General features: G+C 41.1%; 1 protein-coding gene across 1 annotated transcript; it reads left to right on the forward strand.

Moving 5' to 3' along the window:
* The first annotated feature begins 1,185 nt into the window (after positions 1-1,185).
* On the forward strand, positions 1,186-8,098 carry LOC138198903 (histamine H3 receptor). Its single transcript, XM_069150647.1, has 3 exons — positions 1,186-1,707; positions 2,247-2,413; positions 5,659-8,098. Exons 1-3 carry the CDS (start codon positions 1,431-1,433, stop codon positions 6,511-6,513), a joined length of 1,299 nt encoding a protein of 432 aa, XP_069006748.1. The 5' UTR covers positions 1,186-1,430; the 3' UTR covers positions 6,514-8,098.
* Positions 8,099-19,415: the final 11,317 nt, after the last annotated feature.

A 19,415-nucleotide genomic window follows, 5' to 3' on the forward strand; every position in this document is an offset into this window, starting at 1 on the left:
GCTTTTAAAGTGAATGGAGAATGACACTCATTGGTTTATTTCTAGTTATGCCGAAAGCACACTTATGATTAACTGAGACTAAGTACAACCCCTTCAAACCATGCGAGTTACTTTGCGCGCAGATCGCCCGCCGTAAAACGAGTAAAAGTGGATTTTGACGCATCCTAAATACATCCATACGCTGTAGCCCACAGATTTAATTTGTTGAAATATAGCCCTTCAACTTTCCCTTTAACCCTAAGGCTCTTTAACAATCAGCCCTTTGACTTTTCACCTGCTTGCAGTGATGTGCAGGTTTAGACCTGAACCCTGTGATACCACTGTGTGTGGCTACAGGCTCAACAGAGGACAGTTTCTCCACACATGACCAACTACACCTGTCAGTGATGCTGGATGTGTCAACATGATTGCAAGTTTTAAACAGAGCGGTCCGGTGGCCCCCTAAGGAGTTTTCAGTTGAACCACTATGAACAAGCCTCACCTGGATAAACCTAGCTCCGTTTTTTTTTTGACAGTGATGTGAGAGAATTTCAGAATGAAAAAATTATTTATGAAAACCAAAGAAAACAATGATGGTCATTCACATTGGACATTGATCTCCGAGTCACTTTCAATCAAATGTGAACTTGACACTTGCTGAAAACATCTCTGTGCTGGTGGTAACTGGCTCGTTGTAGTCATCCTGCAGCCTGCAGCTCCGGATCATTTCATCTGCGTCTGCTTCCCGTGTCAGGGCCACTTCAGCTTTTGATTGCAGACTTCGGCCTTTGATCAGCTGCTGGGCGGACAAAAAAAGCGAAACGTCCAAAGAGCAGAATTTTCCTGAAGGAGACCGGACTTGGTTTTGTCTTCAAAATAAAAGCTGAAGAATTTGTCACACCTCTTTGTCTCAGAAAACACGTTTTTATTTTGGCGGCCCTGTGGGTCACATTTTGCCGTCAAATATCACATGTTCCTGTAGTCAATATGTTGCCAAAACAGTCACTAACTTAACACATTACATTTGCTTCTTGAAAGCGTTTTCCTGAATGTGTGGTGACATTCGCTCGTTTCAAAAACGTTGCTGCAACGTTGCTTTATTTTGAAAATATGACCGGATATGGTTCTTAAATCCACCCTGGCAGGCTTGACATCTTGGATAAAAACAACTGTGCGCCTCGACCGCACTAACAGTAGCCTCGACTGTAGATAATTGAGTATTCAGATGGAAGGGAAGACCCAAGGGACCTAAATATAATTGATTAAAAAAAAAAATATTTAACTTCAACTTGTGTCTCTCTAGATCACACACCCATTTTACGGGGAGATGGGCGATTTTTGAAAAGTGTCTTCATTCAACCACAGGTCTTCACACATGTTTAACTACTCGGTAAAGTGGAGCGGAGCGTACGGGGGCGTTATTGGACTTGTCCGGTGTTTCTGTGCGTGCAATGAAAAAAGTCTACAATGATTTTGGCTTCGTATTAAGTATGGGCGCGCACATTCTGGAGTCCAACTCCAGCGGCAACTTGACGCCTGCAGTGACTGAGGCTGGGGCTGCCCTCCCCGGCTACTTGGTGGTGATCTTATCGGTGCTCATGGTGACTCTGGTGGTCGTTGTGGTGGCTGGGAACGCGCTGGTCATCATGGCTTTTATTGTGGATAAAACTCTGAGAAATCAAAGCAACTACTTCTTTCTGAACCTTGCTATATCCGATTTTCTCGTGGGTGAGTTGGTGCCTTCTTCTGCTTCTTTGTGTCTCCTCTGTCACTTCGCTCAAATTCGGCTCTTTGAAGTCTTTTGTTCCGCCACATGAATGAAACGCTTTTCCCCCTCACGCCCCAAAACACATTGCAATTTCAGTGGAATTTAATAAGTGAGTCACTGTTGATCACTGACGAGTTTATGGTGACCTTGCCATCTTTTATGCTTCATTCACGTGTTACATTTCCATGTACTATTGTGCGTAATTACAGCATCCCTCTATTTTAATTTTGCACGGCACTCACACCCCTCTCGTGCTGCTCTTATCTGCAGCAGTTGGAAAATGATCCCTCCTCCTCAATGAAACAAACACGTCAAAGGGATCTCGTTTCTAAAATGTCTTTTACTTATACTCATTGCAGGGGTGTGCACTAGGAACATGCTGTGTAGTATTTGTTTTGTCTGATGTAATAGGTATCACATCCAGACTGCATGGAGGTCTGGAGAGGGGTTCATGCAGCATTCATCATGCAGTGTGTGTGTGTGTGTGTGTTTGTTCCAGGTGCCTTCTGCATCCCGGTGTACATCCCGTACAACCTGACTGGCAGGTGGATGCTGGGTAAGGGTCTCTGCAAAGTGTGGCTGGTCATGGACTACCTGCTCTGCACCGCCTCAGTCTTCAACATTGTCCTCATTAGTTATGACCGCTTCCTGTCAGTCACAAGAGCAGTAAGTACAGGCTGTGGAGGTTCTCATTAACCACACACACACACACACACACACACACACACACACACACACACACACACACACACACATGTAATTCACATCCTACTGCAGTCAATTCTAAAATGTGTCATTCCTCAGAGCAGTTTGTGCAGCACTGAGAGTCATTTACATCCACAGCTTTACACCCTGAAAACGCTGGCTGGTTTCAATCTATAATTTTGTCCAGTCAGGTTACAGCAAACATTTGCACTGGACTCAACAGTCTGTGTGGACGAATATGTATCAGCTAAAGGGGCACTCCACCTAATTCACTTCAGTTTACTCTATCTTATGGTCTCCATGGATCTGGAAGGAGTTTTTAACCCTCATGATGTCACAGTGATGTTATTGGAGTCATCTCAGTTTGTGGATTAAGAATTTCATTTTATGCAAATTTTTCAGGGGTGTAGGAGGTGGATTTGCTGGAAAACACTGTTGGGTTGCATTTTGGGAAATGTCGGAATGAGAGCTTTTTTGGAAGTTAACTCTCCCGTTGTCAAAGGGTCAAAATGACCCGCAGCTGTGTTCAACCAAGTTTTGTTTTATTTTTAGATTTTTTTTTTTTTGGGGGGGGGGGGGGGGGGGGGGGGATCATTGGTGACAAGGAGGCTGTGAGGGTTTCTTTAAAGAATAAAAATACAAAATACAAAATATAAAAATAAAATAGAACTTGGTTGAACACAGCTGCAGGTAATTTTGACCCTAGGACAACGGGAGGGTTAACACATACTTAAAGGCTAAAACTCATAATATATCTCCTGCCGTTGCTTGGATTTGGACAGTTCTTGTTTAAATCTGCCTCTTGTGAGTCTGCCAACTTTATACTGAGTTGCTGTGAAGGTTGCCCTTTAAAGGGGTCTTTCATCCAAGCAACATTTTTGAAGTCAGTTCCAGTGTTAGTCAAAATTTAAAATAAGAGCTTTTAGGCCTGTTTGTTTGTTCTTGAAAGCCATAAAGCTGGAATATTTGTATTTGAATGATCCTGCTGCCAGTGTTCTTTTGAATTTACTAAAGCTGTCAGATGCCACATTTACAGAAAAATCATGTAATTTAGCTGCCTACTGAGCAGTGGATGGCAATAAAGTCTCCTTACTTGTGGCTACTTATTGACTGATGATTGAATATCAGTAGGGTAAGGGTCTCTGCAAAGTGTGGCTGGTCATGGACTACCTGCTCTGCACCGCCTCAGTCTTCAACATTGTCCTCATTAGTTATGACCGCTTCCTGTCAGTCACAAGAGCAGTAAGTACAGGCTGTGGAGGTTCTCATTAACCACACACACACACACACAAACACACACACACACACACACACACACACACACACACACACACACACACACACACACACACACACACACACACACACACACACACACACACACACATGTAATTCACATCCTACTGCAGTCAATTCTAAAATGTGTCATTCCTCAGAGCAGTTTGTGCAGCACTGAGAGTCATTTACATCCACAGCTTTACACCCTGAAAACGCTGGCTGGTTTCAATCTATAATTTTGTCCAGTCAGGTTACAGCAAACATTTGCACTGGACTCAACAGTCTGTGTGGACGAATATGTATCAGCTAAAGGGGCACTCCACCTAATTCATTTCAGTTTACTCTATCTTATGGTCTCCATGGATCTGGAAGGAGTTTTTAACCCTCATGATGTCACAGTGATGTTATTGGAGTCATCTCAGTTTGTAGATTAAGAATTTCATTTTATGCAAATTTTTCAGGGGTGTAGGAGGTGGATTTGCTGGAAAACACTGTTGGGTTGCATTTTGGGAAATGTCGGAATGAGAGCTTTTTTGGAAGTTAACCCTCCCGTTGTCAAAGGGTCAAAATGACCCGCAGCTGTGTTCAACCAAGTTTTGTTTTATTTTTATTTTTTTTATTTATTTTTTTTTGGGGGGGGGGGGATCATTGGTGACAAGGAGGCTGTGAGGGTTTCTTTAAAGAATAAAAATACAAAATACAAAATATAAAAATAAAATAGAACTTGGTTGAACACAGCTGCAGGTAATTTTGACCCTAGGACAACGGGAGGGTTAACACATACTTAAAGGCTAAAACTCATAATATATCTCCTGCCGTTGCTTGGATTTGGACAGTTCTTGTTTAAATCTGCCTCTTGTGAGTCTGCCAACTTTATACTGAGTTGCTGTGAAGGTTGCCCTTTAAAGGGGTCTTTCATCCAAGCAACATTTTTGAAGTCAGTTCCAGTGTTAGTCAAAATTTAAAATAAGAGCTTTTAGGCCTGTTTGTTTGTTCTTGAAAGCCATAAAGCTGGAATATTTGTATTTGAATGATCCTGCTGCCAGTGTTCTTTTGAATTTACTAAAGCTGTCAGATGCCACATTTACAGAAAAATCATGTAATTTAGCTGCCTACTGAGCAGTGGATGGCAATAAAGTCTCCTTACTTGTGGCTACTTATTGACTGATGATTGAATATCAGTAGCTTAGTGTGAAATCGTGTCTGTTTATTTTTTTCATTTCTTACCCATAGAGAGCAGTATTTCTTTAATTTGCTATGGAAATAAGAAATCTTGTGCTTTTCTAGTGAACACGGGAGAATGGGGCTGCAATCAATCATGAAGTGGCTCTGTTTTATTATTTATCGATTTCTTAAATTGCTCTTTAACCACAGTCAGATAAGCAGCACTATCGTCCCACAGCTGTTGCAGCCGCAGAGCAATTTGATGGTCTGAGACAAAGAAAAGATAAAGTAAAAACAACAGCGACAACAAAAGAGAGAGGGGTAAATAGAGGAGCCCTTCCAGATGATAGAGTTTAAACTGAGAGGAGGTGAAGTGAAAATGGAGCGAGTAAAGGAAATGAGTGATGGGTGATGGCGAGGGACGAGTGTATTGGAAGAAACCAGATGTCTCTTTCATACTCGTGTTGCATCAGTGAATGTGGCTCTGAGCCCGAGATTCCCATTCTCTCTGGCTTCAGTGACACACCGTGGAATAAGAGCTTCATGAGTGGGTTTTATTTAGAGCATCTCTCTGCTGCTCTGAGGCATCACAATACAAAAAGGGCTTCATTGGGAGAAGATACTCAGAGCAGAAGCCAGTGTGTTTGTCAGCCTGTTAGTATGTGAGCAGCTGCGGCTGTTTGAAATGTTACAAACAGTTATTATGGAGCTGAGTTTCTGTTCACATCTCTGTTAGTCACACTTGTGCCTCTCTTTTGGCATAGGTTAAATACAGAGCTCAGAGGAACATGACCCGCCAGGCTGTGTTCAAGATGGTGGTGGTGTGGGTGTTGGCCTTCCTCCTTTACGGCCCTGCCATCATCTTCTGGGAGACAATCGTCGGTCAGAGCGTGGTGCCGGCCCACGAGTGCTACGCAGAGTTTTATTTCACCTGGCACTTCCTGCTCAGTGCTTCTACCTTTGAGTTCTTCACCCCGTTTGTGTCGGTGGCCTTCTTCAACCTTAGCATTTACCTGAACATCCATCGCAGGAATAAGAACAGGGGCGCCTGCGCTGAGGACGACCCCAAGCAACCGAGGATCACTAAGAAGCAAAAAGACGGCACGGGCTGGTCTGTGTTTTTTGTGAAGACTCGGAAGGTTTCCTGCAGCGAGCCCACTGCTATCTCTGCAGTCATAGAGGATGACGTCCTGCCCCCCTCTTCCACTAGGGACCTTAACACTAGTCATATACTCATGGAGAGGGAGCAGTCCTCTTCAAACAGAAAAAACTCCAGGCTGTTCCAGCCCACGGCCTCCTGCATGGAGCCCAGCCGAAGGACTCAGATGTCTCGTCTTTCCCGTGACAAAAAGATTGCCAAATCTTTGGCCATTATAGTCTGCATTTTTGGGATATGCTGGGCACCGTACACCCTTATAATGATTATACGTGCCGCCTGTAGCGGTGCATGTGTGACGAACTACTCGTACGAGATTACTTTCTGGCTCCTGTGGCTGAACTCTGCCATCAACCCCTTCTTGTATCCTCTGTGCCACAGCAGCTTTCGAAGGGCTTTCTCAAAGATACTGTGTCCTAAAAGACAATCGGTCCAACCTCAGATCGAGGTGCAGTCTTGTTAGAAGAACTCAACTTCCATATTTTATGAATGCAGTCAATGTCGTTGGTCACACACTGTCCATCCATCCATCCATCATCTTCCGCTTATCCGGGGTTGGGTCACGGTGGCAGCAGGCCAAGCAAGTTGACCCAGACTTCCCTCTCCCCCGCAACATCTTCCAGCTCATCCTGGGGGATCCCGAGGCGTTCCCAGGCCAGCCGGGAGATATAATCCGTCCAGCGCGTTCTGGGTCTTCCCCGGGGTCTCCTGCCAGTCGGGCGTGCCCGGAAAACCTCCAGAGGGAGGCGCCCAGGAGGCATCCTGATCAGATGCCCCAACCACCTCAGCTGACTCCTTTCGACGCAAAGGAGTAGCGCATCAACTCCAAGTTCCCTTCTGATGTCCAAGCTCCTTACCCTATCTCTAAGACTGAGCCTGGCCACCCTACGAAGGAAACTAATTTCGGTGGCTTGTCGCGGCTACGAGCGGCAGCAGTCACACACTGTAGAAATCCATATAATGCTCTTCCATCAAAAAAAAGAAGAAAACCAGTTTCTGGAAATAAGATAAATGTTTGTATTTAAGTTTGAAAGCAATATGACAATGCAACACAGTCATGAAAATGTTACATTTTTAATGACAGAGTAGAGCAGTATAAATAATTGTCCTTGATTAAAGCGCCCCTAAGAGCCAATGTCAAATTTTTCAAATGGTGTACATCATTTTATAATATTCGCTCACCTTCAGAGACAATTTCTGTAACCAGGACAGGAAGGAGCCACGTAGTTTCGGCTTTTGCACTGCAGACTTCTTCATGTGCTGACTGCTGTGAAATGATGACTTGTGCTGTCAGAACGGAGGTGATTAGCCTAATTTATCCAAGATTATATGACAACTATAGCACAGCAAGTTGTTAAACTGTGGTCCGTCTGAAAGTAAACACAATGGGAGAGAGCGATGACAGGTCCAGCCAGTTTTTTAAGGGCTGCCGTGACGAGAAAACCTTTTATCTTCCATTTAGATGAAGCTAAAGTGAAATAAGGATTTAACGGTCTTTTAAGGGTTTTGAAAATCTTTCCACACATGAAACCCTTTCACTTTACCATTTCAAATATATCGCTAATTTGAAAAAGAGGGCCTTTTGCTTATGCCTTTGAAAGGACTGCAAATTGAAACTTTACTTTAGCAATAGAATAGCAAATGTAGAGCCCTCAAAGTTCAAAGCACCAGAAAAGAAGAGAAGAACCTGTATTTGTTTACTGACTATTGAGTGTACTTTTATCACAGTGACATTTTTATATTGTTTTATCTGAAAAGTGTGTTTGGGCAGGAGAAATCTGCTTGTTATCTGCCGACACTGAATCTGCACTTATATTTAAAAAGATGTTCTTGTTGGTGTTAAAAATTCAAAGCACTATGAAATGAGAGCAACATTAACTTTTGTACTGTAAGATCTATGCCAAGCTAGATGGTTGTGTTCACTACTGGCAGTATTTAAAGAAAGACTTGACCGGTGTATACCACCTTAAAAGTACTGTCTGATTACTTTGTATCTTGATTATGAATGTGTTTCGATGTACATAGCCAAAGAAAGAATAAAAAAGAAGAGTCCCTATAGGCTTTGTTACTGCACGTTATTGGTCAAATTTGGCAGTATAGAAGGAGTAGTTCAACCTTATGGAAACATGTCTATGATTTCCTGCCAAGAGTTAAATGAGAAAATTGAACCCTCTTGTATGTCTGCTAAATATGAAGCTACAGCCAAGACAGCCTGTTCTCATTCACGGTGCATCAAACAATACGGTTTAGTCACAGCCATTGGCGTCTGAGAGATACGCACAAGGTACCAATGCCTTATGCATTGATGGAGCCAGTCCAAGAAGGTCATGTGATGAAGTCCAAAGAGGGCTAAAGTCCGCACAGGAAGGAGGTCGGGGGTGGTTTGATTTCACCTGGGAAAATGGAGTCCATGAAAAGTTGTGGTTTACTTTAGGCAATCCAAGCTATGATAATTTCCTAACCCTAATCAAGTAGTTTTGTTGCCTAAACCTAATCAAATGTCAACCGTGTCACATTGAACCCAAACCATGATGTTTTCCTCCCCATCACCATGTAGTTTTTGGTGCCTGGACATAAAGCACCTTGTGTATGAGACGCGAAGAGCTTTGCAAAGGTGGAAGGAGAACACCTTGACCATGGCACGGGTGGCTTAGTGTACTATAAAGACAACTAGCAAGCCTGGTTCTAGATGAAGGTAAAAACAATCTGCTGTGTTAATACAAGTGAAGCAAGTCATGTAAATGGAAAGAATAGATTAGATGCAAAATGCAGAAGGTGGCACGGACAGAGGCGTTTCCACGTGAGCCTCTTGAGTAAAACATTTGAGCTAATCTGGTGGCTTTAAAACAGTTTCCTAAACAGACAGAATGTTTGGTGACTTCTGTGTTGAGTTAGTGTCTAGCTGTCTAGTGCAAGCGAGCTGCAGAAGGTGTCTACAATTGGTGAATTAGCCGATTGGGGCTGAAAAATTACTACACAACATGTAAACCTAAAACTTAATGGTTAACACAATAAATCTATTCTGTTTTTGACTCCAGGAAGTCATGCACCTGGCCTAAAAATGGTCATCCATAAAACCATAATGTATCAGTTGTACATTTAAATTTTTGTATGGATTAAACAAACAAGACATTTGAACTGTAGGCTACCAGGCTAGCTGTTTCCCTCTGTTTCCAATTTCTATGCTAAACTAAATTGAATTGAAAATTAACTTTATATTTATACAAAATGAGTGGTAAGGTTTACCTTCTCATCAAACTCTTGGCAATAATAAGCATATTTCCCAAAGTGTTTATACTGCTTTAAAGGTTTTATGGCAGGTTAAAGGTTTCTAATTCTTTTAGGTTCCTGTGATAAGATAGGATAAGATAAGATAAGAGGGACCTTAGCTGCTTCAGGTATGTGTGAAGAGGATTGCTATGTTGTGTGTGACTGTCAACTATATCAGTGTATGATACACACCTGGCAAATTACAGTGAAAAAGTATATAAATATAGAGGAATGTTGCTTTAGAAAAGTTCCCCAAAAAGCACAGACCTAAAACCCTGCAATGGAGTTTTGTTTTGAAGAATGCTGTCAATCTTTTATAATCTGATACAAGTACACAATGAGTGAAAGGCGGGACAGAAGGGGTTTGACCTTCGTAACATATTTCCAGCACAGATTAAGAGAATAAAAACATATCCGGAAAACCATCCATGGGGATTTAAGACGACCAGGAAACAACAGTATTGTTCTGCGCTGTGGGAATAATGTGGGACATTTTACTTGAGAGCAAAATCCCTTGAACATTGTTGAACCACGGGACACACATACAATTTATGGTGTTGAGAGAAATATCATTCTTTGAATAATGCTGGCTTCAATCATGCCTTCTTACCGCCAACAAATTCAACATATTGTTGTGAAATAGATCTACAGAAACAGCAAGACAAATAACACAGTGTGTGTAAATTGTTTTGGTGGTGCCACTTTGAACACGGGGATATATAGAGATCAGCAATCTATCACAGCAACATCTCAACCTGGAGATGCTCCCATTATCAGATTTTCGATTTCGACTTCTGACTGGGAATACAGGTTTTAGTTTTATGTTCTTTGCTACCAACTACCAAGCAGGAAAAATGCAATTTTTAGTTATCTTCTGTGGCAGGAGGTCTCGAATATAAATAGATTGCAGTGGTGTTGTTCTCCCGCTAGCCCCATTTAATAAGTGGCTAAAATGCAGCGCTTACTGAATGTACATGAATACAAATGTTTTGCATGTAGAAAGCACAGCTGAAAAGTCAAAATGCTTTTCTTATCAGATCCAAAATGGAACACACAGGAGACACAACTTTCATAGATGTTTCTCAAAATTAATCAGCCAGAATGGAAATAGGCTTTCTGAGGAGTACAAATGACTTTTTATCAACCTCACCAAAAACGGGTGACAAAGTCAATTTGGAAGCATTTCGTAAAAGGTCAGTCGAGAATGAGATGAATAGGCTGTGGTTTCAGTGACCCGTGAAGAGACGCAGGTGGACTTGCAAATAGAAAACAAATTGGCCCGCGCGAGTATTGACATTGTGCCTGTGCGCTGTGGGAAACCTTAGCACCAATATTCACAGCCTTTCAAAAACTAAATTGGAAGCTGTTCAGATCCTTCTGGTTACCGTTGGGATTGTGCTGGGATTCAAATATGGTGGCAGTAATGTAATTGTTAGTGAAACAAATGTCTGGTGAACACAAAACATAGATGAGATCCTTGAGGACGGGAGAGTGAATACACAGACCTCAAGCTTTTCTGAACAGATGATTGTTCGAGAACTGCACAAATAGTAGTTTCCACTCACCAAACAAGACCACATGTGTTTGGAGAATGATAAGCTACATGCAAATACAAGTCATTTGGAGAATACAAAAGAAACACATCCTTTGAGTCCATTTCAAGGGCTTTGAAAGCAGTGTCCCACTGGTTGGTTTCTTTACTTTGAGTCACTCTTACTATTCACAGTCGCAATTAATGAGCCTGTTTTTGAAGGAACTGACAACAACTGAGAGCAGGTTCAGTGCTGAGACTATAAAGGTTTGTCCAATTAAATGACTTAAATGAGCAGTCTGTAGGATTTAGTGGCATCCAGGAGTGAGGTTGCAGATAGTAACCAAATGAACACACCTCCCCTTAAGGCTGTTTCACACCGTTTCCAACTGCCTCGTGTTTCAGCTCCAGCACAGCCGATCGCTGGCATTCAAACCGATGCTTGATATTCCACCAGATGAGCCACGGCAAGAGTCAGCAGCGTCCCAGAAACAGCCCGGCACTCCTGTACACAAGGCGACAATACAATTGCTGACGGAAGATCACGTCACACTGGCAGGAAATCAGACAACTAGTTTAATTTTGTAGGTTACAGCATAAAGTTGGAAATAACAACATTAAACACAACACAGACCAAATGAAGGAACCTTTTAACAATGCTTGTGGGGTATGAAGCTGTGCAAAGGACGAAACGACCCAGTCACACACGAGACGTGACAAACCCAGGTTTAATGGAAACTAACTGTGACCTTCCCTTTCCAATTGTGTAAGAGAATCTACGGTGGCCACAAAACTCGTGAGAAAAAGGCCCTCTTAGGAAACAGTGTTTTGGTTGTTTGTCCTGGGCTACTGTAGCAACACAGCAATGCAACATGGTGGGCTCTGTTAGAAAGGATCTGCTCCCACTTGAACAGAAGGGCTCATCTAATACCCTCGTTGCACCATCTATTGCTCACAGCTTCAGATCGTGCTGTAATTATAGTCTGGAAACCCTGTTCGCATGAAGGTTTGCTCACCATCTACCAACAGTGGGGCTTGGCTAAGTGTGTTAACGTTGAAGTCATGCGTTTATTTTGATATGTAGTTCTCGCAATGGCAGCGATAGTAGAGGTAAGCAATACGAACAGTTGATGCAAATATCAAGGAATTAAAACTAGAGCAAGAACAATTCCCAAAAATGTAAGTACTCTACTCACATTAAGGAAGGGCCTCTGTGAAATATTTCTTGTGGTGGTAATTTCTGATTGGTTAAAGACTGCTCCAATATTCAAAAGTAATCTGAGGTCTACCCCCTTTAGGATGCAATGACTGTCAACAATCCCCAATAAAGCTTAATACATATCTATTCACTCAGTATGTCTGGTAATACCAGGCTTTGTTCTAAACAAAATCACAAAAGCTCTTCCTTTCAGATGATTATACACCAATGAAAACATGATCATAAATTTGATATTCAATCTCTGCCAATAGAGCCCCATAAATTCTACAAACTAGTCCTTTAGAAATGAATTCCAGTTTATGAATAATGAATGCAAGCAGCTGATGTTCCATTTATTTCCCACAACAGCACACAGCAGAGCCTCCAGGAGTTATGAACAAAGACATAGCCTGGCTGTCGCTGTTGAAGGTGTTATTAACGCTTTAATGGGCCTCACACAGCGTGGAATCATGGTTTATATGGTGCAGATGTAGATAACAGCACCCAGCAGCTTATCATTGAGGTCAGTGTGGAAATGTTTTTCAGATGACTCTGCCACAGTTCCTAGTTAACCCATGTGCGTCAATTTGTTTAAGTGAAATTTTAATTCAGGACTTCAGATATGTAGAAAAACATTTCTCATACTCAGTTTCACCTCATGACTTTGAGAAAACTTGTGTTCTGCAGATTTCTCAGCCAGAGTTTGGGCTCTTCCACTTTTATTAGTTTAGTGCAGTCGGGCTGAGTGACAGCCTGTGAGGGGACTCAGACAGGAAACACCCCACTTGTCTATCCAATGACTCTGGTGGGCAGTTTCATGGAAACATTTGTTACAAATCATAAACTTCAGTTGTAGGTTTCTGACCCTTGACAACACAAGTAGGTGTAGTATTTTTATGTTTCTACTATTTAAAACAGGATTAAGAATTTGTAAGTAGCAAATAGTTATTGTGATGCCTCAAGTTCAGCATTTTTGCTGTCGCCGCCTTGCTATTTTGGAGGCAAAAGAGACCATATTTGGACGAGCTGGGAGGGAGCAAGCAGTAAATCTGATTGATAAGCTAAGGACACTAGGCCACGCCCCCAAACATACATTTTGAGACATCATATCTAACTAATTATGGGATTATTTTCAGATGGACCACCAGAAAACTAATAAGAAGGAGGGACTTTAGCAAATGACACCATTATGACTTGTGGAAAAAAAATGTGATTGTATTTTATGAGAGAAATTGAATGGGAGTCTATGGATGGAATCTAGAGATCTCCATCTGGGGCTACTTGGCAAATGAGTTGAGGACAGATATGTTGGTAGTAACCAAAAACACAGTCAAAAGAGAGTGAATATTGAATGTGAATCTATGCACCCAATAAACATAAAGCAACCTGCTGGTGGCAACATAAAAAGTCAGGGTTTCACCATAGAACCAACTAACGGGGCTAATAAGTGTGAGGTGATGGAAAGGCATACAAACAGCTAGACAACATGACAACCCAACCATAAACATTTTCAGACGAGGATTAATTATAGTCCCTTAAATCACTTTGATAGCATTTGTTGGTGAATAAATAAAATTAGCAAAGGATTATTATTTATTAGAAAAGTCAGATTTTGTTGCATGTAAAAATTTGACTCGACAGAGGATTACCAGATGTTTTTTGCACAATAATATTTTTAATAAGTGAGTGCTGTTGTAACTGACTGTTTTTTTGTGCAGACAAACTGAAATATGCAATGAAAAATGAATTTAAAGTAACAAATGACTGCAGAGTGCTTTTTAAAACTCTTTTCTTTATGAACAGAATGTCGTGGAAACTTTCTGCAACATCCAAATTATACAGTTTTAGACTTTCACTCTCAATGCAAAATAGAAAGTTTACTGTAACAGAAAAGATCTAAAGTTTGTCCAAGCTGCTGCAACGAGATCAACTTCATCCAGGAGTTGCTTTAAAGGGTTAACCCTATTCTCAATTCACAGAGATATTCACCAAGATAACACAATCTGCAGTAATATCATTACCCAGTCCCTAAAAAAAAAAAATTGATTCCCCCCCTGTTATATTCATTAGAGTTTGTAACACCTGGGATTTTGCACTTCATGAAAGTCATTTTTCCAGTCAGGAGACAATTTACAGGGGGATAAGGTTCAATGGGTAATTTTGATGATTTGAGAGCTGAAGAAAGCCAATACTCTAATGTGATGCTCCGGACACTATTCACAGAGATCCTCTCCTTAAATTCAGATGGAACCATCCAGAACCACAGATTCATGAATAATAAAATAATCAAGTTGCACTCTCAGCAGTGGATTTTTCAGAGAATCACACTGAAATATACTGTATTTTCTTCCAGTTTACCCACTCTAGTAGATCAAAGATTACTGGGTGCAGAAAATTGTGGCACAAATGGCTTTCTATTTGATCGATTTGTTTTTTGTGATCTACCATCTTGATTTGACAACCTGTTATTTTTGTAATGGTGCAGGCCTCAGTGTATAATGGGTCCGCCATCTGTTCCACTTGATTACTGTCTGTGCAATGAGCCTGCCACTCCATGCAGTAATACTGCCACTCCATGCAGTAACACTGCCACTCCATGCAGTAACACTGCTACTCCATGCAGTAACACTGCCACTCCATGCAGTAACACTGCTACTCCATGCAGTAATACTGCCACTCCATGCAGTAACACTGCCACTCCATGCAGTAACACTGCCACTCCATGCAGTAATACTGCCACTCCATGCAGTAACACTGCCTACACTGAGCAGACTCTGAAAATGTTGTCAGTTTGTGGTTTTAAAGTCATCAGAACAGAGCGGCAACCAACTGTGATGTCACGGATTGGTTTGTGGACTGCTGTTATGAAGCCCCAAGTTCGTATATTTTGGCCTTTGCCATCTTGCTAGTTCGGAGCAGTTTGGAGTACAAAGTGACTATATTTGGATGAGCGTGGGAGGAGCGAGTGGTGGATCTGACTCGATCTGATTGGAAACTGAGGACACTACGCTGCGTCCATCGATAGCGGAAATCTGCACTGTTTCTGCTAAGATCTATCCTTTTTAGTTTTGCTGCAGTGTAGTTTGAATTACAGTTCCATCACATATAGCCAGTGTTTTGACGTATCAGTTGAGCTGTGACTGTTTATAATAAGAAAGTTTGGTATTAACACAAGTGGTTATTCTCCATGCAGATAACCCTGTGAAAATAATCAAACTATGGCTGCAGCTGTCGCTCATTAAAGCTGTGTAGGTGTTGTTTCAGTCCAGATAATTTGATAATGCTAAGTGCATCACATGGTTTTACATGATCAGTCACAAACTTATGAGGCTGATCAAACTGTGGAGAAAAATATGAAGAAATGTCAATAAGTGGATCTGCATTTTGAAAGACAATCTTTACTGCTTTTACCAGTTTTTGCCATAGAAATAAAAGACAGGAGCCTGATATTATGTGCCCTACATTTACTTGTCATGTTTGTCACTCAATTGTCACGTCACCCAGCGACGCTGTTACAAAGTTGTTTTCCATTTTGTGGCCTGATTAGTTTTGACCTCGTTTTATTTATTAATTCAGCGCACGGGAGTAAAAAGCAAGGTAAAAAAAAAAAACTCGTCCAAATGAGTGTACAGAAAGGGAATCTGCCTGGCAAGAATACGGAGAGCAGTCAAGCATTGAGTTGGGGAAGCTTGCTCTGACTGTGGAACATGATGTGATCACACTCATCATCAGGACCACAGCCGTCTTCTGACTGTGAGCTTTCATGTTAAGAATTCATGCAATGCAACACATTTTCAGTTTTCTCAGCAAGGTGTGTTTTTGTTAAATTAACTTGATTTGTTTTTTAATTGCCCTTGAGTCAGCAATTATTTTGGCTTATTACAGCATCCAGATACGTAGTCATTTAAATCCAAATTAAATTCAACCAAGGATTCACTGAGAGAACAATGGATTACATGACTGCACAAAAGTGAGCAGTGTCCTTTGTAGTGATGGATTCACACAGATAATCATCACCCATCTCTGCTTTTTTTTTTTTTCCTTTCAGCTATGTGGATCATTATAGTGCTTTTCTTTGTTTGGTTTTGTTCACTCTCAGCAGACTAATAGTATAGTAGCAGAAAGTGACAAATTACCAGCTCAGTTTTTGGTCTCCACTAAGCTGTAACTACCACAACTGGAGATGGAAGTACTTTAAAGTGCAATACCTCCAACAGCGGCTCGATGCTGGCTCCAATCATCCAATATGACTGTTATCGGAGTGCAGAATAAACAGTTGTTCCAAGTAAACAGTTATCACCGACGTACAGTGCATTCGAAAAGTATTCCCAGCGCTTCACTTTTTCCACATTTTGTTTATGTTACAGCCTTATTCCAAAATGGATTAAATTCATTTTTTTCCCTCGAAATTCTACACACAATACCCCATAATGATAACGTGAAAAAAGTTTTTTTTTTAATTTTTGCAAACCTATTTAAAAAAAAAAAAAACACTGTATTCACAGCCTTTGCCATGACACTCAAAATTGAGCTCAGGTGCATCCTGTTTCCACTGATCATCCTTGAGATGTTTCTACAACTTGATTGGAGTCCAGCTGTGGTAAATTCAGTTGATTGGACATGATTTGGAAAGACACACACCGTCTATATAAGGTCCCACAGTTGACAGTGCATGTCAGAGCACAAACCAAGCCATGAAGTCCAAAGAATTGTCTGTAGACCTCCGAGACAGGATTGTATCGAGGCACAGATCTGGGGAAGGGTACAGAAACATTTCTGTAGCATTGAAGGTCTCAATGAGCACAGTGGCCTCCATCATCCGTAAATGGAAGACGTTTGGAACCACCAGGACTCTTCCTAGAGTCGGCCGCCCGGCCAAACTGAGCGATCGGGGGAGAAGGGCCTTAGTCAGGGAGGTGACCAAGAACCCGATGGTCACTCTGACAGAGCTCCATCGTTGCTCTGTGAAGAGAGGAGAACCTTCCAGAAGGACAACCATCTCTGCAGCACTCCACCAAGCAGGCCTGTATGGTAGAGTGGCCAGACGGAAGCCACTCCTCAGTAAAAGGAACATGACAGCCCACCTGGAGTTTACCAAAAGGCACCTGAAGGACTGTCAGACTATGAGAAACTAAATTCTCTGGTCTGATGAAACAAAGATTGAACTCTTTGGCCTGAATGCCAAGCGTCATGTCTGGAGGAAACCAGGCACCGCTCATCACCTGGCCAATACCATCCCATTACAAGTGTACAACAGAGACACAGCAAGAATTTATGGCACTTTAATTGTCTAATCTGAAATAGTTACTATCGTAAAGTACAAATATATCGTGTAGTCTGATCCCGGCATAAGGGAAGGTCTTGTGTGTTGATCCCTAAGCAGATTTGTTCACTCTTTATACTATATAACCTGACTTCATCCTTTGCTCACAATAAATTATTATAATCACTAAAGGGCACAATACATGTAACTGTCTGCCCGACTAGTGCAGTTTTCCCAGTCTGAACATTGGATCAATGAAATAAATATGTGATAACAACCTTCTGAACCTACTCATTGGTTTAGTAGGCCCACAATATCTCATATTTAATGGTCTAGTAGCACACAAATGAGGCCCTCCAATTGATTCACATTCAAAATGCAACAACTTCTCTCTGAAAATGCTTCACTCTTTTAAAGCTCAATACTATTTTGAATGAGTCACTATGGTCTCAATATCTGCATTTGGCTTACAGAGATTTGGAGGGCTTTGATGTTTACTGTGTAGCCACTGATGCTTGCCTGTTGCTTTCTCCAGCTTCTGGCTCAGACTTCTGGGGCTTCAGTTGAAGGACCTTATGTGATGGATTCAGGGGGATCTATTGGTAGAAATGAAATATGATATTCATAATTATGTTTTCTAAGCGTATATTCACCTGAAACTAAGAATTTTTGTCTTGTGTTTTCATTACCCATGAATGCACCCATACAGTAGGGAGTGGGTCCTCTTCCACGGGGTTCACCATGTTGCACTGCCATTTTTCTGTAGTAGCTAAGAAGGAACAGACGAGACACCTAAGTGCATCACTTCGAGGTTCACGTAAAACATTGGTATTATCAAAATGATTGATTTTAACCTCTTTCAGTTTCTATAATTTAAAAGGAGAGAATAACATTTCCTTTCACTGCAGCTTTCAACCAAAAAAATGCAGATGCATTCTCCTTGTTTGTTGTATTTTAGTCAGCTGAGACTGTCAGCCTGAAGTGCTGCATTTACAGCTTGTTCTGAATCATTACAAACTGAAGATTAGGCTTAGACCTTATTGACTGCGGTGCGCTGAGTGTCTGCCAATAATAAACAACACCTTTACAGTGACACTGCTTTGGTCGTGGCGAGGTGCAGGCTGATGTTTTTCTTTACAGAAACCATACGTCATTCTGACATTTAGGTGTTTCCAAACAAAGATGTCCTAATTTTCAAAGTTACACAGGTTCAGAACTTTTTTTTTTTTTTGACGAATATGTATATATCCATTCTGTCTTTTGTGAAAGATCTCTATCGTATGCATGCTGCTGAATTCAATTCAATTCAATTCAATTCAATTCAATTCAATGCAGTTCATGTCATTTAAATTTTGTTCATTCAATTTTATTTTTTTATTCCGTTTAAATCAATGCAGTTAATTTCAGATCAATTTAGTTCATTCAATTTTATTTTATTTTATTCCGTTTAAATCAATGCAGTTAATTTCAGATCAATTTAGTTCATTCAATTTATTGATGCAGTGTAAAATTGCAACAAAAGTAATTTCAGGGCCCTAAACATCGTAAGATCCTTCAAACAGAACTTTACAACCTTATAGAGCGGAACAACAACAATTTCCACATAAGCAACAGCTAGAAGGACAAAACAACTTTGGTTGGGGTGACAGGAGAGCAGAGAGAGAGAATAACAGCATAGAGAGACAACAAACGATAAACAATGGGTTGTGTTGCGAATTCTTCACGGACAGAGACAACACGGTTACGACGCTCTTATCTTGAAACTTTATTTTGACGTTGCGAACTGTTTACACTTACGGATGCGCTAATCGTATATGCTACGCAGGACCAACAGTACAGTCAGATCGAGTCATTGATGATGTAAGTCATAGTACTGTAACTTTTGGATTTATGTGGTAAAACTGTTCCGTTTATAGCTGTACTTATGCTCTTAAGTGCATTTATTGTTAGTAAGTGTTTGTTATGCAAAAAAAATAATAGCCCAACGTTGAGCTAAGTGGCTAATCTGGCTAGTGAGCTTGTATTCCTGTATGTATGTGTATTAATGCTTAGTTAAGGTTAACTGTTGGTGATAATTCGGTTCTGTAATTCGCTTTCTGTGTT

This window comes from Embiotoca jacksoni, unplaced genomic scaffold, assembly GCF_022577435.1.
Source record: "Embiotoca jacksoni isolate LCO1_2020_lvr unplaced genomic scaffold, fEmbJac1.0.p SCAF_16, whole genome shotgun sequence".
In the NCBI taxonomy this organism is placed as follows: domain Eukaryota; kingdom Metazoa; phylum Chordata; class Actinopteri; family Embiotocidae; genus Embiotoca; species Embiotoca jacksoni.